The sequence below is a fragment of the Eulemur rufifrons genome, chromosome 20, assembly GCF_041146395.1.
Source record: "Eulemur rufifrons isolate Redbay chromosome 20, OSU_ERuf_1, whole genome shotgun sequence".
NCBI classification, from domain to species: Eukaryota; Metazoa; Chordata; class Mammalia; order Primates; family Lemuridae; genus Eulemur; species Eulemur rufifrons.
In genome coordinates, this window is record NC_091002.1 from 30,056,733 (window position 1) to 30,081,263 (window position 24,531).

Consider the following 24,531-nt stretch of genomic DNA (forward strand, 5'->3'; position numbering starts at 1 on the left):
CTAGGATTACAGGTGTGAGCCACCGCGCCCAGTCTAAGTCTGGTATTGCTTTTCACCTTCTCTAAACCTACCCCACCCACTGCTAATAAACCAAAACAGAAAATGACAATTCATTTTCAATTCAGCTGTTAAGTTGGCTCACGATGGTGTCTCAAGGCAGGGATGACTGGCAAAAAGCAGAGGAAAAAGAGAGTCTATTAGTGGCTTGTGATTTACAAAAGCCAAAGGCCTTTAGGGAAAAGGCCAGGAGTCATATAAACACAGACATCAAATCCAGGAGAACACTGCTCGGTGGTAAGAGGAACACTTCTCCAGCACCCGGACCAGCCAGAGGCCCTGGGGTGGCAGCCAGTGGGGGGCCGTCAGACCCTGAACATGGTGGTCCTTGAGAACAGGTCTGCCCTTCTCTCCTTGACCAGGTGGGATGGAGACCTGGCTGGACTCCTTGATGCTGGGAAGTGGTTTTTATGAACAGAGAGAATTGTGTCCGTCTCCCTGAGCCCCAACCCAGAGCAGAAGCAGCTGAGACATGGATCTGGGCTGAGGAACAGGTTTGCTTGCACCCCTGTGTCACCCACGTCTTCAGGAAGGACTTGAAGGTGGCTGAGGGGTCCCCAGGAATGGAATGGGGCTGGCAGGTGGCAGCAGTGACCCAAGAGGACCAATGACCAAGACTGGATGGATCAGTGGTCACCATGGCAGATGTCACTGTGGATGGAGGGCACTGAGGACTATTACCCTGAAACCTTGTCACCAACTGCTACCAGGTAGCCCCTCTCCCCCCTCTCCACTCCCAGACCCGCCCTCCAGGGAAAAAGTGTGTGCATGGGGGACCCCCCCTTGCCGTTCTCATAACATGGGAGCTAACGCAGTTTCATTAGGGAAAGACATAGTTCTTTTCATGCCTGAGTTTGTGGAACAAGATTTGTACTTTCTACATGTGATTTTTACCTTTCTGACTTCTCGACTGACTTAGCAATGAGGCAGACAAGCACAAGGACAACTTCCAGCCACACACCTGGCAGGTTCTGAAAGTCACAGACCTGTAGCTACATGCTGGGCCTTTGGACCCTAGTATCTTGGAGCACCCCCCTCTCTCCTGCCCACCCATTTTGTGGAAAAGGCAAGTGAGGCCCCTTCCACAACTGATGGCACAGGGCAAAGTGAGGAAAGGGACGTGCTAGCAGTGTGTTTGGAAGGAGGCGAGGATCTGAGTGAATGCGTGTTGTCCGTCGGTCTGGAGTCTATACACGGGGCAGGCGGAGCCGTGGATCCCCTGCATCTAGCAGGGACCGCCGTTGGCTTGCCTGTCTGTGTGGGCCCTGCAGGCCTTCCCGGTTCAGTCCTGACCGCCGGTCAATTTGTGGAACAGGTCCTCATCGAGCGTTTCATTCTGGTCCTTGGAGCGGGTGGACAAGAAAATGTAGCCGCCGATGTACTCGTGCACGATCTTGCAATCCGCGCTCAGGCAGGTGAACGCAATGGAGACGTTTTGGTCGAACTCGATGGCCACCTGGAAGAGGAAGGCACGGATGCGCTTAAACTCTGACAGGGGATGGCGAGAAAGAGGCTGCTTGGGAGCTGATGGGAAACTGTGACACAGACTAAGGGGCCCCTGGAGCGGAGGGCCGCTGAGGTGGCTGACAAGGTGATATCCCAAAAGACCACACGGAAAACCGCCGCTTCCAATTAAACACTTCCAGAAAACGTTGTTCTCTTTGCGCCCTCTTGTGGTGTCAACGTTGTCACACACCTGGTAAAACAGAACTCCCAACACACACGGACAGTATTTCCTGTGTCGTTTAGATATAAGAATTTCCCAAGCACTCCCTGTGTTGAGGGGCAGGGTGCTTTGCAGACTCGCTAATAGAGAATAAAAGGTCTGCCTCAATTTCCCCACATCTACTGCCTGGCGCCCTTTCCCAGCTGAAAGTCATAAACTCTAAGCACTAGCAGAGACTTAGATGCTTCACGGGTTCTCAGCTGTGGCTGCCCACTGGGATGATGTGGAACTTTACTGAAGCCTAGTTCCTACTCCCAGAAATTCAGGTTTGACTGGTCTTGGGTGTGGTCTGGGCAGCGGTATTTTAAAACTCTTCAGGTGATCCTAATATGCATCCAGGTTTTAGAGCTACTGCCTTACAGGTGCACCCAATCTCTGACCTTCATTTTTACAAATGAGAGCCCAGATGGTTACCGGCAATGCTGAAAGGACGCCAGGGTGTGTCCCTTACCGTCCCTCTATGTTGATGGCTTCCTACTGGAAAAACAAGAATGCAAAAGGAACGAGAGAAGATAGATTCTATGCCAGCAACATCAGAATATTTTAAATCAGCAATGGGAAGCTGCTGCTAACTTCATCTGGAATTTCCCAGGACACAGGCTTGGCTTGAAGGTAAGTTGTTCCTAGGATGGGAGATGATGGGAAACTGTCGCACAGGCTAAGGGTTTGCGGGCTCCTCATCTCAGGAGGCGACACTATTCTCAGTCGTCTCTGTGCACCTTGCTTCTCCGGCACTTTTTCCCTTTTGGGACTGGAATGTTCTCCAGTTGGGCAGCTGAGCCTCTGAGTCCTCAATCAGTTAGATCCTTTGGCAGCCGGTGAGATGGGGCCTTTCTTGCGTTTATATTTTGTGTAGCAGTTACATCTCAGGTAGTTTCCACTAAGTAATCACCAGCCTAAATCTTATATAATCCTGTGATGAGTCGATGAAAATTAATCAAACTGCTCAGCAATTTTAGCGTCTGTCTGTATGGAAAGCTTGCGTGGAGATAAAGCCAACCTGTGGTGTTAATTCAAGAACATTTGGTCTGTACTTGTTAGGAAACTGCCCAGAATTGCATGTGATTATTTCACCAGATAGTTACTACCTGCTTGGGGGTTCTTAATCCAAGTATAAGAACACCTTTTTACAATCAGAATAACCTGCAATTCTGAGAGGACACACATTTGCAGGCTCAACACCGAATAGCAAAAACTTTCACTTTACCTGCCGGATTTCCCAATTGACATTCCACTGTTTCATGTTTGTGAATCTCCATGTTGTAATTGGAATCCCTGTGGCTGCATCGATTCTAATCAATCTATTATAGGAGACTCCCAGAATGTCATCTTTCTTGCTTCCTTTAAATCTTAAAAAAAAAAAAAAATAAAAACAAAAACCCCAATAATATTAGTTAAGAGAAGCAACTGTTTCTTATAATAATGATGTTCATTCACATACAACTTCTTAAAGATAAGATAATACCAACATTTCTGAATCATTTTAGCAGAATAGACAATGAGGGATTAACTTTCTACAGGAGACAATTTTTATTGTGACATAGAAAATATGAGGAATGGAAAAAAATGAAGACTATCCCACTGACACTCTTTAAGTGAAACTGATGTCAGAGGAAAGTAAAATAAGGAGGTCAGATCAATTCATTTAAAATTAGCACCACCGCTGTGTGCCAGGGACTCCCTCTCAGGCACTGTTCATATTATAGTGAAGAAAATGGATAGAGAATTCCTGACTAGTGGGGGGAGAGGATCATAAGTGTGAAATAAATGTGCCAGATAAGCTTAGGAGGAAAAATACAGCACAGAAGGGGTCCAGGGAATACTGGCAATGAGGTGTCACAATCTAAAACAAGGAGTCAGGGAAGGTCAGTGAGATGGTGATATTTGATTAAAGAACTAATGTGCGTGAGGGAACGAACCATATGGCTCTCTGGGGCAAGAGTGTTCCAGGCAGAGGGCACAGCCACTGTGTTTATTTATTGAGTGCTCAAGGGTCTGGCAGGAGGCCTGTGTGGCTGGCACAGGGAAGGAGGGGAGAGGAGTGTGAGCTAGAGAATTAGGGAGCTAATGTCTTGGAGGCCAGGGTAAGGATCTGGTTCTTCCTTTGAGTGAGATAGAAAGCCTTCAGAAGGGTCTGAGCAGAGGCTTCAGGTGGTCTGACTTAAGATTTTAAAAAGATCCCTCTAGCTGCTGAGTTGGAAACTTAGGGGTCAAGGGTAGAAGCAGGAAGACCAGGTAGGATCACTCTGGACCTGGTAGTGGTGGAGGATCATGGTGATGGTGGTGAAGGCAATAAGGAGAGGTCGGATTCTGTAGATACTTTTTTTTTTTTTTTTTTTTGAGACAGAGTCTTGCTCTTTTGCCCTGGCTAGAGTGCTGTGGTGTCAGCCTAGCACACAGCAACCTCAAACTCCTAGGCTTAAGCAATCTTTCTGCCTCAGCCTCCCGAGTAGCTGGGACTACAGGCATGTGCCACCATGCCTGGCTAATTTTTTTTCTATATATATTTTAGCTGTCCAGATAATTTCTTTCTATTTTTAGTAGAGACGGGGTCTCGCTCTTGCTCAGGCTGGTCTCGAACTCCTGATCTCGAGCGATCCTCCTGCCTTGGCCTCCCAGAGTGCTAGGATTACAGGCATGAGCCACCATGCCTGGCCATGATTAAAGTTTATTGTACTTTTCTGGAATTATTCCCATATCTTTTATTACTCATTCATTCCACCACCATAACGCTTAATAGCACAAGTTAGCTCATTCTTGCTCCACCTGCTTCTCTCTAACATACGGGAACTCCCCAGGCTGCTCTCTGGAATTTGGGGAGTCGTGAAGCAAAGAAAGACCCAGGTTTCCCGGGTGTGGGCAGATCGTGACTCCGCCTGCCATCCTACGCACAGAGCACTGGCCTCGGAAAAGGCAGGTTTGCATCACACCCCGGGCTGCTGCCGCAAAGCCTCACCTCCATAGACAGATGCTGGAGGTGGAGGGAAGTTCAGGGGGAAACAGCTGGCAAAAGGGCAGTGGGGGACAGGAGTAAGCAGCAGGGGAAATGTGTTCGGGGCCCACGCTACCCTTCACAATTTATCAGGCACTTTCCTTGCCTTGTTTCACTGGATTTGGTCAGAATGCCCTCTGAGCAGAAGCTGAGGCTTGGTGAGGTCGGTGGCAATGCCCCAGGTCACAGAGCTAGCAGAGGCAGAGGTGGGCCTGGAAGCTGGGCCCGGTGGGCTCCAGTGTCTGTGTTCTTTCCACCATGCGGGGTTGACCTCAGAGTTACAGGTGAGTGTGTGTGTGTGCGCGCTCGTGTACATGTGCACACACATCCATGCACATAAGTGGGTGTCCAGCACAGCTTCGCCCTCCCTCACTCTTGCTGTAGCGAGTAAAGCAGGAGGAGTTGCTCGTTTGGGATAAACGCTGGGGATAGATGTGAAGTGAGATGTTTCGGTGAACAGAAAAGTCTGGATAGACTCCCTTGCTAGAAGGGGTTGAGGAAACCGAGTCTTTGAAGAGCCGAGAAAACAAATGAAAACTGTGCTTTCCTATAATTCAATGTTTTCCAGTACAAACCCGTCTTCCAACCCTCCAATCATAAAATGAGAAAGTGACAGAGAGTACTTACTGTACTGCAGGATTATGTTTAGATTTTGCTTAAACATCAGTCTTTCCTACTGAACTGGAAAATGTAATTCGATTCACAAGCACACTTGTGGACACATTTTGGGAAACCATTCATTTTTATACAGTGGGGCAGAGGTGTCACGCTGGGTGGGGATTACAATGAGGACACTGGGCTCCACGCCAAGGCATGCCCCTGACCAGGAGGTGAACTCGGACGACTCACTTAAGCTATTTTTCTGAATTTCAGTGTTTTCATCTGTAAAACAGAAGTGGGTAATAGATGGCCTTCTCTGGGTCCTTTGGACCAGTGGGAACAGGGTTGCTATCTGATAAAGCTGGATGAAGATAAGACACAAGGTTTGTTGGGACCTTTCTAGAAACCTAAATTTCGGCAAAGCCACACCCTGAGACACAATATGAGATACACAACAGAGAGGAAGCTGACGTGAAAGAAAGTCACAGCTTTCATAAAATCAGCAGGTGACGTTTTCCCTCTGGCTTTGCAAATGTAGTTATCCTAAAAGAACCAAATCTCCTCCTTTTAAAATTTCCTTTCCCATTTAGCTGAGTTTCAGGGGGGTGGAACAGAAGGTACGGACAATGTCCATGAGCAGCCCAAAGTGTTTGGGCCATTTTTGAAAGGGCAGCATTCTAAAATAAAGAGTTCTATATTCTCTGCGAAATGAGAATAAACTGGATTCTCAGAAAGCCACTCACAATTGAACAGAAAGTGAAAGAGACAAGTGAACACTGTAGTCACCTGACAAGGTAGTAGGTGAGGCCGAATTCAGGTAGGGACTGCCATGCCTGGATGAACCGCAGCTTGGCTTCGACCAGGGGCATCTGGGCCACGTTCTGGTGGGCTTCCAGGATCCGGGCTGCCAGCTAAGCAGAAACGGGAGACATCAAACTCTCCTCTGTGTGCACCGACTGCCCTGTAATCATCCCATCAGCGCCGGATCCCAAAGAGAACAATAAATGCAAGGCCTGACTGCAGTTCTACAAAGACCATTCGATCTCATTCATTTATTCTCTCTCTCTTTTTCTATAAGACATGACATGGAGAAGCAGGAATGAGATCAGGACACACAAAAGCTCCCAAGGTTGCAGATGGAGAGCTTCGGATCCTTCTGTCCAAGATGCGTGGAGTATCCACAGACAGTTCAGTTCATCTGTGCAACTTTTAACCCACTCCTATGGAGGCATAATTTCAGTCTTCAGTTGGTGGGAACTAAATAATTTTTCTTGATTAAGTTCAATCTGGGAATGTCGCTATATTCAGTTGGCATTATAGTCACCTCTAACAAAATTAACAATAATCTCCTAATATCATCTAATACTTAGTACATAGGCAACTTTCTCCATCAACTGATTTTTCACAATGATGGCATTAATCAGATGGAACTCCTCCTTTTATTTCAGAACATAAAGATTCTACTGCACACAATTGCCCCAACAAGATGAGCAGTACCTGTTTAGACTTGTGTTTTTTTGCACATCGAGGTGACACAAAACATTCCGGGTTCATGTCCATGTTTTCAGGACTTGAAGCCACCTGAGATGCCGAGTTCCTGTTTTTCATCCTCAGAAATGAAAGGATGTTGAGGACCTCTGGCTGGTAGGAGCTGTCTGCCATGGTTTTGCCCTTCGATGCCAAGATGCAGGCAGCCATCCATCGGGCATATTGATTCTCCTGCAGCGAAAACCCCAGGGCTGAGAAGTAAGCTCAAGTGCAAAGCCACCCTGCTACAAACAGCAGGACTTGGACTTTCTTCTCCATTGTAATACAAAACTATCACCTTCCAAGCAAGGAAAAATGTGAAGTGGCGCACGTTCTGCATGTCTGTTAACGACCTAAAGTAACACCCGGCAATAGCCTTTGAGACCGGTGTTGAGTTTCTAGATACTGAGGGGCTAGAGGATAGGAATGCCAGCTTTGATAAATTCCATGCAGGGAACTTTGCATTTAAAGATGATCCAAGGACACAGAGGAGTGCCATGAAGCACAGACAGGTGAAACCTCAAACTACCAGAGAGCCTTCCTGGGTACATATTTCCAGTTTCAGATCATGTCTGATCTCTGTGACAAAAGCAAATGATGAAAAAAAATCATTAACTGATTTCCTGTATTATTCATATGCTGGCCGATCCTTAGTAAAGAAAGACTCTAATTTTAAAGTAGCAACCAGGGGCATTATGGGAACTGAACAAGTTAGTAGTGGCTTCTATTGTTCTTTAAGGTCTAAGCTCATTTTTGAGCTGAAGGGGTGAATAGGGGGGCTCCCTAGAAGGGGAGGGGATGCCCTTGAGGAGGGGAATTGTTCAGTGCAACAGTGCGAGCGGTACATTGAATTACTGGCCTCAATCTTCCCGCTCCCTGGATCCACATCCTTTGTCTTGTAACTTAACAGTTATAAGAGACAGAGTGCGATTCCAGTCTCTTGACATCGGGCTCAGTTATGTGATCTGCTTTGGCCAATGCGATGTGGGGGGAAGTGACAGTATGCCAATTTCAAGCCTTTTGCGCTCCTGCCATCACTATGAGAAGTTTCCCACAGGCAGCCTGGGACCCAGAATAAATACAATCAGCTCAACCTTTGGCAAGGTCTTGCCGAAACCTGTGTCTCAAAGCAGATCTGACCAGCTGACACCAGCCTGGATCATCCAATCCCCAGCCTACCTGTAGATCTTTCAGAAACAAATATTTATTGTTGAATGTCATTGTGATTTTGTTACACTGTGACTGTTGCAAAGCAATAGCTCACTGATACAATAGTGCTCTAATTTTAGAAAATATCACATAGGTTTTGCTTTTAGGCTTCATAATGGTGAAATGACTTAACATTTTTTGTGGTTTTACTTACATGGTCGCATCTCAAATACACTTCGTTCATACCATCAGCAACAGGGATTAGTAACTTGATTCCAAATTTTCTCCCTGCTACATTTACATCTGGCACAACTTCACAGCCTGAATGAATGGCAAAAGACAGAGACAAAACTGAGTACTGAGGAATCTGTTAGATAAATATCAAGTGTGCATCTAAAATAAAGACTTTGAACATAAACCTCACAGATTTGGTTCTCTTCTGAAAAATGGAGGAGCAAGCAGATAACATCCATTAAAGGATAACTAAATAAGACTTACGAACAATTAACCTGGGCAAAGAAAAATGACTTTCTTTTATGATTTTCTTAAATAAGAAAAGTCAATTGAGTTCATTTTTCAGTTTGATATTGGCTATCCAAACTCAAAGGAACCATTATGAATATGAATGTCAAAATAAATCAAAGCAGAGGAAATTCTCTGATGGCCATTTGATGACAGTTGAGTGTGCTGGTTGATTAAATATTTCAATTAGCAGAGAGTTACCAGTATACACTCACAGTGACTTTCAGAAATTAGAATAGACAGTAAAGTGATACTGGATTAAACATAACTGTTCTGAATTCAGAAAGCTTGTCAGGATCTTACAATGCTTCGTGTGCTACATTTATGGACGCCATTTACCACCACGTCCTAGACTCTGGACACACTGAGCAAGATGGGACGGCAGAATGCAAGTGACTACATTCACTAGACCGCATTCGAGTCCACGCTCCATGAGGTCGAGGAGCTGAGGGTCTGGAAAACCCAGATGGATAGTGGTTCCTCTAGAAGTAAACCTTGCTTCATTTTGTAGGAACCTTGCCTAGAATCAGCAAGATGTAGAGTACTCTTACCTCTAAGGTTTAGTTTTTCTACTGGTTCTCCTTGTTCAAGTTCCTTATTTTTAAAGTAGGCTATAGACGTGTCTTTAAAGACAAACCAATATTGTTTGAATGTTTTCAATATTAACTTCTTGGGCCTGCAAATTAAAGTGCAATAAATATTTAAATCACCATCCAGAAAAGTAGAACACATTACAAATTTCAAGCAGATCAAGATGCCCTAAAGGCCCTGTCCAGCAACATACTCTTTATTTTTTAAAATAATTTTCAAACTGCCAACCCATTTCAAAAAACTAGAAAGGAAGTGTTGCTATGAGATGTAGATTTTAATGAGAAGGCTTAGGAGGTAGGCCACCTGGGACCGTACTCTGGCTCTGCCACTGTGTGCTCCTAGAAAGACACTCCACGTGCCTGGGCCACATGCACTCCCTCTCTATGATGGGGACAGCAGCAGTCTTCGATCCTAGGGCTTTTGTGAGAACGGAATGAGGTCACCTATGTGAAATGTGTATCACAGTGCCTGGCACAAACGGATTGCTCCTAAATGATGATGTAAGTGAGAAACCTACGTGAATCTGGTGACGTTTGAAATCTCAGCATACTTCTTGGATCTTAAAAATCTCTCAGGATGAACAGCCCACGAGCTTCAAGTTATCAGATAGGAAAATCATATCTAAAAGTGAGTACTCTTTTCTGTAGTTTCTTTCTTTTTTTTTTTTTTGAGACAGAGTCTCACTCTGTTGCCCAGGCTAGAGTGAGTGCTGTGGCATCAGCCTAGCTCACAGCAACCTCAAACTCCTGAGCTCAAGGGATCCTCCTGTCTCAGCCTCCCGAGTAGCTGGGACTACAGGCATGCACCACCACACCCGGCTAATTTTTTCTATATATATTTTTAGCTGTCCATATAATTTCTTTCTATTTTTAGGAGAGATGGGGTCTCGCTCTTGCTCAGGCTGGTCTCAAACTCCTGAGCTCAAACAATCCGCCCACCTCGGCCTCCCAGAGTACTAGGATTACAGGCGTGAGCCACCGCGCCCGGCCTCTTTTCTGTAGTTTCTTCTTCTTCTTTTTTTTTTTTTTTTGAGACAGAGTCTCGTTCTGTTGCCCAGACTAGAGTGCTGTGGCGTCAGCCTAGCTCACAGCAACCTCAAACTCCTGGGCTCAAGTGGTCCTCCTGCCTCAGCCTCCCGAGTAGCTGGGACTACAGGCATGCGCCACGGTGCCTGGTTAATTTTTTCTATATATTTTTAGCTGTCCAGATAATTTCTTTCTATTTTTAGTAGAGATGGGGCGGGGGTGGTCTCGCTCTTACTCAGGCTGGTCTCGAACTCCTGAGCTCAAATGATCCGACCGCCTCGGCCTCCCAGAGTGCATGAGCCACCGTGCCCGGCCCCAACACATTCTTAAAAGAGTTTTTTTTTTTTTTTTTTTTTTGAGACAAGAAGGTCTTGCTCTGTCACCCAGGATGGAGTGCAGTGGCCCCGATCATAGCTTACTGCAGCATGGAATGAATGATCGGGTAATTAGCATATCCATCATCTCAAACATTTATCATTTCTTTGTGTTGGGAATGTTCAATATCTTCCTTTTAGCTATTTGGGAAAGATATATTGTTATTAACTATAGTCATCCTAAAGTGGTATAGAACCCCAGAATGTATTCCTCCTATTTAGCTTTAACAAATCTCTCCCTATCTCTCCCTTCTTCCTACTCTTCCCAGACACTAGTATCCTCTCTTCTCCTTTTTACTTGAGATCAATTTGTTTTTAGATTCCACATATGAGTGAGAACGTGTGGTGGAAACTTTCTACTTCTGGCTTGTTTCACTTAACATAATGTCCTCCAGTTCCATCCATGTTGGAGCAATTATGTTTTTGAAAAAACAAAAATGCATAACTCTACTTACATGTACTTTTCTGTGTGAAAACCAGTGAGTCTTACTATGGGGCCAAAGATTTTCATGATTACTTTCCATGTCTCTATGAAGTATTGTAAAGATTCTTCTATATTTTAAGAGTCTTGTTTTTAATAAAATAAGTCACCCTGATAACTCTTGTAGCACACTGTGTAAGTCTGACTATGTCTTCGCTACAGTGATGTCTATAAGTGACTCAATGAATGGATTTTATGTGGTCTCTCTCTATCATTTTATTTATTCCTAAGCAGTCTCTCCAACAGTGCGTACACCTTACAGTTTTGGCATAAATCATTGTTTATGTTAAATATGTAATTTACTGGTAGGATTGTATCTTGTCTGGTTTATATTTAGGGATTGCAACAAGTAGACTCTTGGAAGACTGATTGGGCATAAAATTCTAGATTGATGGTTTTCTTAGCATTTTCTATATTATTTTCCAGGCTATAGTTGTTGCCAATGAGATGACTGCTTCCCACCTAACTGTTGCTCCTCTGTAGGACATCTGTCTTTTTTTCCCTTTGATTTTAAAGACTTTCTCTTATCAATAGTTGGCCTTACCAAGATGTGCATTTATACTGATTTATTTTCCTTGAGATTAGTGATTCTTGAATTTAAGGATTTTTGTCTTCAGCAATTGTGGAAAATTCTCAAGCATTCTCTTCTGAGGGTTTTCCTCTGGAACTCCTAGTAGATACATGCTGGACCTTCTCATTCCATCTAGATCATATTTTTCATTTCTATCTTTTTGAGTTCTCTCTTAAACTGTGTTTTTTAACCTGATGCTTCATATACCTAATAAGTTTTAAATTTCTTTGATTGTATTTTTCACTTCTAGAATTTCAATTTGGTTCATTTTCAATATGTTGCCTGTTCTATTTTATTACAATTTTTACTTTTTAATTTAATGATTCTAAACATACTTATGTTTTCTTCAGATTATATGATTACCTAAAGTTAACGAAACTGCTAATCCTGTTGCTTGTTGGGTCTACATCTCTTCTGTGGTTCATTAACTTGCATGGTTAGTAATTTTTATTGGGAGTTCATTTTTTTTATGATGTGACTGTTTTCCATAAAAGGCCCATGAATTCTTGGTTGTGGATATTTCCCGCTAAGTATTTTTACAACTACATTTGCCAGGGTTTCCTAGGTTTTGTGGTCCTGGACCAGTTTCTATTTCACTTTGTTAGGATTCCCATATCACATAAGACATTTAAATTTATAGCCACACATGTGTGTGGCACAACCTTGCCTCTGATCTCTCAGGAGAGAATTTTCATTTCCCCACAGAACCCCCTGCAAAGGTAAACTTCCTTATTGCTTTCTCTTGCTGACAGGTAGTTTTTCTACTCCCCATTAAACAGAGAAGGCACTGCTTGCAAGTTGCCACCTTCAGGCAGGTGCTTTGGGTCTGGCTTACTGTGTTACACAGGCCTTAACGCTTCATTCCCCACCCCCACGTGGGAATTTACATCCCAGCCTCAAGCCATGAGAACCTATGTCCACGCCCCAAATCCCCCTGTGCCGCTGAGGCTTCCCTGGTAGAACTAGGTTCCCTCTCTATTTCCTGCAAGTTGGAATTGCTGCTTCACTTCATAATCAATTTTGTATTTATAATTCTTTTATTTTTATTTTATCCAGCATTCATATGTATTTATAGCAAGATTCTGGTTGGCATTAGAGCAGATGCCATGTTGCTGGAAACAGAAGTGCACTATTTACATAGTAGGTTGAATAGATTTCGTTTAGAAAAGCACTTAACTGTAAAAGAAAAAAACTCAAAGGACTAGTCCAAGGAAAGAAGGCCCAGGGAAATGAAGGGTCTGTTAGAGGTCACATCCCCACCAGGAATAGAGCTCTACTCTCCAATCTTGCTCCCTTCCCCTCCCACTCTCTCTTTCTCTCTCTTTCCTTTCTTTGTTTCTTCCTTCCATAAACCATACTATATACTAAATTCAACAGCTTGAGACCTTTGATAGATAAAGAGTCTATTGGCCAAATGTGAGGATGATTTTGTGAGTCTGAATATAACAGTGACACCAAAAGCCTGTAATAGCTCAGAGAAACATTAGTGATGCGCCTCCTTCATTGAAAGCATTTATAGGAAGATGTCACCATCGGGTTTATGAAGAACTCAATTTGCTCTATACAGAGAATATGGCAACCCAATTTCTTTGCAGAACAATTATGAATACTTTATAAAGATATATTTGTGGATTCAAATTGTTACTTTTTTTCTGTAGCTCTGACTACAACAGTATGAGACAATTGTGGTTACAATTATTTATGTCACGGAGGTTAAATGAATGACTCTATTGTTTGAGACCACATCCTACAATCACATTAAAAAAAAAAAAAAAGCAAAAACAAACTCATAGGAACCCAGTGACAGCTATTGCTACCTTTGGATGCTTGTTTCTCATTTATACCTGATTCGTTGTTCATCCTTTCCAGGTCTTTCTTTGCATCATGTGTTATCAAAGGCAACCTGTGTTTCTTTTAAAGCCAACTGCCCCAGTGAAGTCTTGGTTTGTTAAGAAAAGTCAACAAACCATAAAGTGACATAAGGAACTGAGAGAACTTCAAAGAGCTTTGTTTCTTTCATCCTAACACACCTTGGCACCATCACAGAGGTGGCAGTTCTTTCTTTCCGAGGGAATAAACCATTCTCTGACTTATTAGCAGTTTTAGGTTAACCTGCGGTGACTAGGGCATTTATCAGAAGCACTTAAACAGGCGAAAGTAGATAAACTAAAATGACTACTCTCTATAAGCCTACGATCAAAGCTCTGAGACAAGTCATTTTTAAACTATAACATAAAAGAGCCTTCCAATCATGTCAGAGTCCTGAACCTCCCAGATGGACTCTAATAGAAACTCCAGTCTGGCAGATATATATGTTTATTATTGCAGATACTGGCCATGTATACATCACCATTTATTGAGCACATACTATGAGCCAGACAACATGCTAAACGCTTCATATGCATTATTTTACCTAATCCTCCCAAAAACCCAAGGGGAACTATATTCCCATTTCACAGATTGGAAGACCGAGGCTCCGAGATGTAAAACATTGCCTAAGCTTACCCAGCTAGTGTGTGTGTGGTGCAGCTAAGATTCCACCCATTGTTTGTCTGATGCCAAAGCCCATGCTCTTACCTTTGAACCATGAACCTGCCTCGTGAATGTGCAATTCAAACTCCTGCATATTTTATCTGAAGGGCTTTGTTATGAGTAACTCCTTTCCTTAAAGGTTACTTACCTAAATAATCTGAGATTATCTGCAAGCTTAGGGATATCAGTAATGTCCTCCTAAGGAAAAACAGATAACATTTCATAAACAAGAACTTCATAAATGGTGCCACTACTCTAAACTTGCACCGTCCAATACAGCAGCCACTCGATGTGTGTGACTATTTAAATGTGAACTAGTTAAAATTAAATACAATGAAAAACTCAGTTGCTTAGTTACATTAGCCACATTTCCTATGGTTACGTTGTGGCGAGGGGCAGGGAGTGGGGTGCGTGCAGGGGCTCCTGAGGTGGCTGACAAAGTGCTGGTTCTTGATTTGAGTGATGACTTGGGTGACAACTGAATACCAATTTGTTAAGCTGTACATTTATGTGTTTCACTTTTCTGTATGTATCATAGATCATAAAAATAAAAAAAGAGATTAAAAAAATTGACCAAGCACTCTCTGTACCTACCATTCATGTTAAATGTTTGAGTTAGAAACGACCACTCTTATGTAGAAACAAAATATTTTATGATTTTTGCATTAGAGTGGGTAGCTCTAGCTCAATCTAGGTCACTGATTAAGCTCTCAAAAGGAACCTGGTTCAAAGTTCATTCTGCAATGCAGGTTGGAGCTTGTTTTCAAACTGAAAGCCTATTGTTTAGTTAGTGCCACATAAAAGTATTGAAGGAGGGAGGAGGGAATTTTTCATTTACTTTAAGAAGAATCACTTTCCTTTTGTATTTATTCAATGGGAAAAGTAGACACAAGAAAACTCCAATATCTTGGGGCCCAAAGGTTATCTCTGCAGAATCTTGGCATTGAGTTTGTATTAAGTATTTGCTCTTGCACACGATACCAGTTTCCTATTTTACAACATGTAATGATAAGAGAACACACAATGAATTCCTAAGAATAGAGCGGCTCACTCTTATCCATTATTGCTTCAGATCCAATTACGATGGACCCACCTCTCTGATTCAATGTGATTAAACTAATAATTGCTCCCACGACTGAAGAACTTAAACAAAAGGGTGGCACCCAATGAGTGAATTAAACAGGAGGGGCATTCCAGTTATAGAGCTGACATGCAGCCACATTTCCTGGATAAGGAGCAAGAGATGATAAAACAGTTTTATTTCTTTATGTTTTACAGGAGGGTTTTTGTTGATTTCCTGAAGTCCAAAGGGTTCAGGAACTTTTTACAATGTCCCAGCAAAAGGCCCTCACTTCTACCAAGCTTGCCCAGCTAAAATGTATGACAAGGTAAATAGATAATAAGATGTTAGATCTGTAAAGCATTTTCTCTCTTCTCATAGCCGCCCCATGCAATAGACAGAATGTTTCTTTCTAGACTTAAGTTAAGGGACCAATTCCATGTTCCACGCCAGCGAAGCGGAGCCCTCTGCAGTCTTTCCCCCACACCATGTCAACTTATCCGGAAGAAGAAACACAAAATATTGTTAGTAGTAGAAAATGAAATATAGCCCCTTTCAGAGCCAATCTCAGAAAAGCTGGTTAGTTCTTGCTAAGTTGAAGCTTGTCAAGTGAAGAGCATCTTTTCTCTTTTCAAAATCAGATGAAATATTCTCTTATTTCTAATAAACTGATTTGTCAATCAGTTAGAACAAAGCCACAACTCTGGGCTAGCAGAAAAGTCCTTACCAATGTGTTGTCTGCTTTTCCACCTTCTAGGGTCACTTCCAAATTAGAAAGTGCTGCTTCCACCTCATCGACCTCGGACTCATTTGTAAAATCCTGTATTTCAGCGGACAGTGACAGCTTGCTAATGTGATACTAAAATGAAAACAGGTTATAGATATTTTGTAAACACAAACTAACCCATTAGCCATTTCTTTACTGAAGACAATTCCCTTGGGATACTGAACATCTCCTGAAAAGAGAGCTCCCTCCTGTGCATGGAAAATGACATTTTAATCTGAATTATTCTGAGATATATGGTAAATCGTGTTCACACCTGGATCTTCCCCATCAATGATTGTAGCAGGGAAGAGATAAAAATTGCAAGACTAAATGCCTTACGTAAAATGTGCACATGTGTGGATTATGAGGAGCAATTTAAATTTAAATTCACTCCCCTTATTTTCAGCTCTTTCTTCAAAGGAAAAAAAAAACAGTATGAAGAATACAAAACTTTAAGCATAATAAACTTGGTTCGTCTCCTTCTGGGGAAAAGGTACTGAAGTTCCCATACCTGTAGAGCTGCAAAGATCAACATTTCTTCCTCTGTGCAGTCGATTTCTTCTAAGAGAATGGCCCACCTGGCTTGTTCATAGAGTTGGTTTATCCGGACAGCATCGTACTAGAGAAAAAGTGGATTTGTGTGTATGTGGGGAGGGGTATATTTATATTCCACAGTACAAAAATTCTGGAATAACTGAGACCATTCTCTGTTAATCAGATGCAGTAACCTTCAGTTCAGTAACTGAAGGGAACATCTCTCACCAACTTCTCTGGGTGATGGAAGTTTTTAAAAACTGGATTGTGGTGATGGTGCCATACCTGTATAAATATACTAAAAATCACTGTAGTGTACACTTACAATGGGAGATGGGAGAATTTTATGATATGTACATTATAGTGCAACTGAGACATGACAACTAAAAAAACCACACACATAATGCACCCCAAAGAAACATGCTTCCACCCTTCCCCCCAAAGACCCCTGCTTTAATTCACAGTTTACACATAAAATCTAAATAGTGTGTGAGTGTGTGCAGCCATTGAAATTTTAATTGCTCGGGGAGGCCGAGGCAGGAGGATAGCTTGAGCTCAGGAGTTAGACATCAGCTAACTTTAGTAGAACATCATTCTACTAAAAATAGAAAAAAAAATTAGCTGGGCGTGGTGGCTTGTGCCTGTAGTCCCAGCTACTCAGGAGGCTGAGGCAGGAGGATTGCTTGAGTCCAGGAGTTTGAGGTTGCTGTGACCTAGACTGATGCCACTGCACTCTAGCCTAGGCGACAGAGTGAGACTCTGCCTCAAAAAAAAAAAAAAAAGTAATCATGGTCCTTATGTACACACATACACACATCAATTTGTGTGTGTGAGTATGACTGTGGTATAAATACCTAGGTGCTGGGTCAAAGTTATGCAGAATTGTAATTCTGATAGATACTGCCAAATTGCCTTCCGTAGAGGCTAGATTAATTTGTACTTTGACCTACAAGCAGTGTATGAGAGAACCTGTTTCCCCACATTTTTGCTAAGATAGCCCGTGAAACTTTCTAACCTTTGCACTATAAGCCATTGTAGTTCCCTTTCTATGTGCTTATACCTTTGTGTCCATTAGTCTACTGGGTTGTTAGTCTTTTTATTATTGCTCCATAGGAACTCTTTATATATTAGGGAAATTAGTCTTTTGTTTGTAGTATGTGTTGCAAGGACTTTTTTTTACCTTGTTTATAGTTTTTTGGCATGATTAAAATTTTTATTTTTAAATAAAATCTACCAATCTTTTCTTTTATGGATTCTGGCTTTTGCATTTTTTGAATATATTATTTTTGAAATCTTGTATTCTAGTATTTTGTATATCTGAGATTTTAATCAGCACCTGTTACTTCAGACCTATGGCTTGTACGCATCTCTCCTCTGCAAGCCAGAGAAGCTTCCCAGTTCTCACTGTAGAATTTAGCTTCTATTTTTAAGGTGTCTTGTATGTTTACAGTGGTTTCATGGGTGCTATCTTTTGTTCTTTTTTTGTTGTTGTTGTTGTTTTTGAGACAAGGTTTCTCTCTGTTGCCCAGGCTGGAGTGCAGTGGCATGATCATAGCTCATTGTAGCCTCGAATTCTTGGCTAAATTTTTCAATTTTTTTTTGTAGAGATAGGGTCTTGCTATGTTGCCCAGGTTGGTCTTGAACTGTTGGCTTCAAGCGATCCTCCCACCTTGGCCTCCCAAAGTACTGGGATTATAGGCATAAGACACTGTACCTGACTGCTTTGCTCTTCTTGATTTGATTTTAGATTACAAAAACATGAGCTACATCTTTTTTTATATCCTCCTCTATCTACTCAGCACATAGTAGGAGTCTTAAACTTGGTTTTATTTATAGCACTTGTAATTTTTTTTTTTTTTTTTGAGACAGAGTCTTGCTTTGTTTCTCAGGCTAGAGTGAGTGTGGCATCAGTCTAGCTCACAGCAACCTCAAACTCCTGGGCTCAAGCAATCCTTCTGCCTCAGCCTCCCGAGTAGCTGGGACTACAGGCATGTGCCACCATGCCTGGCTAATTTTTTCTAAATATATTTTTAGTTGTCCAGATAATTTCTTTCTATTTTTAGTAGAGATGGGTTCTCCCTCTTGCTCAGGCTGGTCTTGAACTCCTGAGCTCAAACAATCCACCCGCCTTGGCCTCCCAGAGTGCTAGGATTACAGGCGTGAGCCACCGCGCCAGGTAGCACTTATAATTTGAAGAGGGGAGAGAGGGAGTACCTCCACAACTCTAAAGTGGTTGGTGATCCCCATTCTCATGCCCCTAAGCTGTGTTCTGCTAGCCCAATTCTTCCTGTCACCTTTGGGGTTGACAGCTGCCATTTGGCTGTTAGATTCAAACAAGGTTCACTTGACAGGCTATGAAGAGAGAACTCCTCACATAGGCAAGCAGAAGCTGGAGGCCAAAGAGCCTAGGACAACAGCCCCTTGTGACCCTCACCTTCAGTGCCCTTGTCCCCTCCTGGGAGTACAATTTCTTTGATTTATTCTACTTCTTAGACAAATGCATATTTAACGCTGTTCCTCCCTATTTGATATTTATTCTGATGACCTGCCATGTCTGGACTCAGTGACTGTGAAGTCACCTCCGTGTTCCTGACAATTTTTTCAGGGGTAGATGACTGAGCTGCCTTCTTTTGAGCTCAATTATGAAGCGGGGGATTTAATGGGGAATCACTTAGCAAGGAAATTGCTGGAAGGCTCCCCAAGGGCCAGGTGACTCTACCATTGCTCAGGTGCTTGAATTGGGAAAGTCTGACTTTTGCAGCATGTTGGCGGGGTGGGGGGGGGGGTGGGAGGCAAAAGAAGTACCAGATATGTGTTCTCTGTTCCCAAGGACTTAGTGTCTATTTGTAGGAAAAACCCCACAGATATGGTGAGATTAGAGGTGTGAGTCCTGAAATTGCGTAGTACTTAGTTGTGGCTCAAAGAAGGGAAAGGCTCATGTGACCTAGAGTGGGGAAAAGCTCTTCTCTGGAAGGAGTAGGACCCGAATGTGGTCTTGGCACAGGGGTTCGAAATCTGGGGTCCTTGGACTTGGGGGTTTGAATACAGGTGGTCCGCAAGCTCAGAAGAGGAAACACTACATCTTCACTTGCCCCCACCTCTCATGGAAATTTTTTCCTCCCATGAGGAATGTAGGCAATGAACCACGGTATCGCAGAGTACTTGTCCCTTTGTAATCACCAGAATCACAAACTTTTTCCTACTGTACCATAATTATCGCTGCTGGCATGAACTAATGTCCACACACATCACTACTTTGAAATTAGGTGGTAATGAGGCCTGCCGCCAGGTCTTACTCATTCAATTAACTAAAAATATGTTACTATATTACTATACCCATTTTGAAACAGATTTTGGTTACTACAGTTCAACATAACTGTTACATTTTGTAATCCTATGTATTTTATTTCATTCATTTGAGAACATAAATAGACGACAGTTGGGGCTTTCAGTCCCTGGCTTAGTTCTTGGCATATGGTAGTTGCTAAATCTGATAAATAAATGACAGATAGGGCACAAATTTGAATAGACAGCACAACTCCTTTCCTTCCTAAGCATTAAGGACTCCAGCTCCGTGAGCCGCTCTCTTCACATTCCTTCATTCCTGCAAGTGCAGACGGACAGTGCACGCCGGGCACAAAGCCCCACACAGACCCCTGCTGACTCAGGGGCAGCTTACCACGCTCGTTAGAAACCAAAAGATAAAAATTCAGAGACGGGTATACATGTATCAGTCTAACCCTGCAGAGCGAAACTCAAGATCGCGTAAATTAATCCTAGTCTCGATCACCAATGACTCAGGTTTACATTTCCACGCATTCACTGGAGAGAGAAACAGCAAAAGTTTCTTACTTTAGGATTCAAGTCAAAGAAAGTGTAGTATTTAAATCGTAACAGCACTTGCTCATCCTCTTGGATGCCTTGTTCCATAAGGGAGCGTGAGGAATCCAACCAGCTAGAAAACAACAGGAAGAGTTTTAACAGCCAATCGATTTTCCATATATGTCTGTCATATTATATATTATATATTACATATAAGTTATATCCTTGAACAAAGTCAGAGTAAGTAATACAGACTGAGTATCCCTAATTTGAAAATATGAAATCCAAAATGCTTCAAATCTGAAACTTTTTGAGCACTGACACGAAGGCTCAAAGGAACTTCTCACTCAAGCATTTTGAATTTCACATTTTTCAGATTAGGGATGCTTAATCAGTGAGTATAATGCACATATTCTAAAATCTGGAAAAATTTTGAAAAAATACGATATCCAAAATACTTCTGGTCCCAAGCATTTTGGATAAAGGATATTCAACCTATATAACCCCAGACCAGTAAGTACATAATAGCTTATAATTTTGCATTTTATCTTAGAGTTTTCAAAGTGCTTTATATATTTTTTTCTCAGTGACACTTTAAAGTAACCCAAAGAAGGAGCCAGGGCAGTTCTGATTATCTCAGTTTTATAGATTAGGAAACTTAGTCTCAGTGACATTAGATGGTCCTTTCAAGGTCACAGGCCAGGTAGCCTCCTGACTATGTGCACTGCCTGTCCACTGTGCCAGGTGGCCCTCCCCAAAGCCAGCTCTACCTTATTGCCTAGAACTTTCTGCAATGAGGGAAATATTCATATCTGTGCTAACACGTGAGCCCTTAGCCACATGTAGCTGCTGGATATTTAAAGGTGGTTAGCATCACATTTTAATTTTATTTATTTGAATTCAAATTTTAAATATAAATATCACTTGTGGCCAGTGGTTCCTGTGTTGGGGAGTACAGTTCTAGAGTTGAGAAATAAAAACTGAGTAACAGTGAGGGCCGAGGGGGTGGAGATTACAAGTTAACAACAAAATAAGAAGGGGATGAGTGTCACCCAGTATCATTGAATAAAAATGGCTTGAACTTCCACTATATTAGGCCTTGTGGGGGAACAAGGATGAAGAGACATAACTGCCATCCTGAAGGAGTTGACAATCCAGTGGGGGGAGACCAAGCCTCATAATAAAGGGCCAATGTGACATTGCAGTAAGCAAAATGTTAGAAGAGAACCCCAGGGGAGTGACCGATTCTGAACAGTGATGCTTGAGGAGGCAGCATGTGGCTGGGCCTTAAAGGACAAGCAGGGACTGACCAGTAGGCAAAGGGGATGGTCCCGGAGCAGAGGCAGTGACAGAAAGAGTGAGTGTGTACCTGGGCAGGATGCAGAGACTTCTGCCAGCACCAGGTCTTATAGGGACTTGAGTGCTGTTAACAAGTTCGACTTTATTTGGTGGGCAAGGGGGAACAAAAAATATGGCAGTTTGAGCAACAGTTTGGGCACATTTTCTGAGACCATATCAAACCGAGCTCAAGGACTTGCTCATCAGAAGGCCTAAAGAGAGAAGGGGTGTTCCACAAGAGACGATGTGAGCCAGGTGGGCCACCCTGGATCTCCCCCACTGACCCAGGGGACCAACATACTGACAAACCACTCTACATCCCATAAAATACACTTTGCACACCTGTAGTGGCAAAGAATTAGTATGCACAGATGGTCATCTGTTGAGTTAGCCAAATGTGTACAATTTTGTCATGCTTTGCGTGCACTGAGATGACCAGAGGCTGCATTTTCCCCCTTTGTTGCGAAAATCAGCACTGACTTTTGCTAATCAAGTATGGCCCCCAGGCCTACCACCTTGACAATTAAACACGCCCACCCCCGGCTCTCTTCCTATGTCAGCACCAGTTCAGAGCGAGGCAAAAGGAGCCACGTCCTTACCCTGCATTGAGCTTGGCTTTATCAACCAGAGACCGAGGCTGGTACATATCTGCAAGCGCTTCTGGCGACTGGGGAGGCTGGCTAAATGCGAGGATGCTGCAGTTCTGTTCCGTCAAAGGGCTGTCACTGAACCAAGTCATAGTGGATGATGCTGGGGTTCCATTGATGGGGTCGTATATAGGAGTCATGGTTTTACTGTACAAGCCAGAACTTACTGCAAGGCAAGGGGGGCACGCACTGTGATGTGAGATTCGGGGAGCAGAAATCTTTAGAAAAATACTAACATTACTTATACTCAAATGAATTTTGCCTTTAAATGTTTGTACCGGCCGTGCGCGGTGGCTCACGCCTGTAATCCTAGCACTCTGGGAGGCCGAGGTGGGCGGATCGTTTGAGCTCAGGAGTTCGAGACCAGCCTGAGCAAGAGCGAGACCCCACCTCTACTAAAAATAGAAAGAAATTATATGGACAGCTAAAAATATATATAGAAAAAATTAGCCGGGCATGGTGGCGCATGCCTGTAGTCCCAGCTACTCGGGAGGCTGAAACAGGAGGATCGCTTGAGCTCAGGAGTTTGAGGTTGCTGTGAGCTAGGCTGACGCCACGGCACTCACTCTAGCCTGGGCAACAGAGTGAGACTCTGTCTCAAGAAAAAAAAAAAAAAAAAAATAAATGTTTGTACCATTTAAAATAATGAGTCAGGGGAAAGAGTGGATGAATAAATTCATACCCAATGGGTACAATGCACACTATCTGGGTGACGGACACACTTGTAACTTTGACTCAAACTGTACAAAAGTAATTCACGTAACCAAAACGTCTGTTCCCCCATAACATTCTGCAATAAAAAAAGAGCAAAGACATGGGAAAAAAATAAAATAATATGAGTCACGATGGTGGAGAGATTAATGATACACAGGTAAAGGTCTTACCTGTATATTCAGCTCCCGGAAAGCTCAAGAACTCAGAAATGTAAAAGCTTCCAAAAATCAACACAGACAAATGTTGGGGACCACCTCTTTTCTAATAATTTAAAGTTTTCCTATTTCAGCAGGAGTCCTGGTACTATTAGAGACCCGGAGACCTCACAGAATGCATGTACACAACACATTTCAGATCGCTCCTTAAGCAAATAGCAGCATTCACTGATTTTAAGAATCCAGTAGATGGATAATTTTTAAATCATCTGGTTCTAATTTGCATAAGGAAAGTACAAATACTCCTTTTGTTCTTTGCATTGGAATATACTATGCAAGAAAGCCCTCAATCTTGCAAGCAAGCTAGAGATTTGATTATTTTCATATAAAAAAAGGATAATATTTAATACTTCTCCAGAATTTTTACCTGCCCTCCTCTTGCATGTCCCATGAAAAATTGAATTCAGGAAAGAATCACACAAAGATAGACTCAGAAAGAGAAAAGTATATTTGAGTGATTTAACTTATCTTTATTTATTTATTTATTTTTTGAGACAGAGTCTCACTCTGTTGCCTGGGCTAGAGTGCTGTAACGTCAGGCTAGCTCACAGCAACCTCAAACTCCTGGGCTCAGGTGATCCTCTTGCCTCAGCCTCCTGAGTAGCTGAGACTACAGGTGTGCACCACCACACCTGGCTAATTTTTACTATTTTTAGTAGAGACGGGGTGTCACTCTTGCTCAGGCTGGTCTTGAACTCCTGAGCTCAAGCAATCCTCCCACCTTGGCCTCCCAAAGTGTTAGGATTACAGGCATGAGCCACTGCACCTGGCCTGATTTAACTTAACTTTTTTCTAAATATCACTCTTTTATCCTTTTATCCCCAATTCATGGTCAGTCGTACTAAAATTTTGCATTCATCAACAACATAAGATATACAATTAAAATAATGAGTTATTATACATACCTGTTGAAAAAAAGTCTGAAATGATTTTCTTTTCTTTTTTTTTTTTGAGACAGAGTCTCGCTCTGTTGCCCAGGCTAGAGTGCTGTGGCATCAGCCTAGCTCACAGCAACCTCAAACTCCTGGGCTCAAGCAATCCTCCTGCCTCAGCCTCTCGAGTAGCTGGGACTACAGGCATGCACCACCATGCCTGGCTAATTTTTTTCTATATATTTTTTAGTTGTCCAGTTAATTTCTTTCTTTCTTTTTTTTTTTTTTGAAGAGACGGGAATCTCACTTTTGCTCAGGCTGGTCTCGAACTCCTGACTCAGCCTCCCAGAGTGCTAAGATTACAGGTGTGAGCCACCACACCCAGCCCCTGATATAAATTTCTAAACTTAACTGCA

The 24,531-nt window shown here is 42.7% G+C and overlaps 1 protein-coding gene across 1 annotated transcript in view; it reads right to left on the reverse strand.

Annotated features, from left to right (window-relative positions):
• Positions 1 to 1,339: 1,339 nt before the first annotated feature.
• FERMT1 (FERM domain containing kindlin 1) overlaps positions 1,340 to 24,531 on the reverse strand; it is a 28,678-nt gene continuing 5,486 nt past the window's right edge. The window contains exons 4-14 of the mRNA XM_069496155.1: positions 22,267 to 22,480; positions 20,360 to 20,462; positions 16,485 to 16,592; positions 15,935 to 16,066; positions 14,296 to 14,345; positions 9,125 to 9,249; positions 8,266 to 8,372; positions 6,873 to 7,094; positions 6,162 to 6,286; positions 2,991 to 3,132; positions 1,340 to 1,513 (exon numbers count right to left, since the gene is read on the reverse strand). Coding sequence (XP_069352256.1) covers positions 1,340 to 1,513; positions 2,991 to 3,132; positions 6,162 to 6,286; positions 6,873 to 7,094; positions 8,266 to 8,372; positions 9,125 to 9,249; positions 14,296 to 14,345; positions 15,935 to 16,066; positions 16,485 to 16,592; positions 20,360 to 20,462; positions 22,267 to 22,480 — 1,502 coding nt within the window. The remainder of the gene's footprint in view (positions 1,514 to 2,990; positions 3,133 to 6,161; positions 6,287 to 6,872; positions 7,095 to 8,265; positions 8,373 to 9,124; positions 9,250 to 14,295; positions 14,346 to 15,934; positions 16,067 to 16,484; positions 16,593 to 20,359; positions 20,463 to 22,266; positions 22,481 to 24,531) is intronic.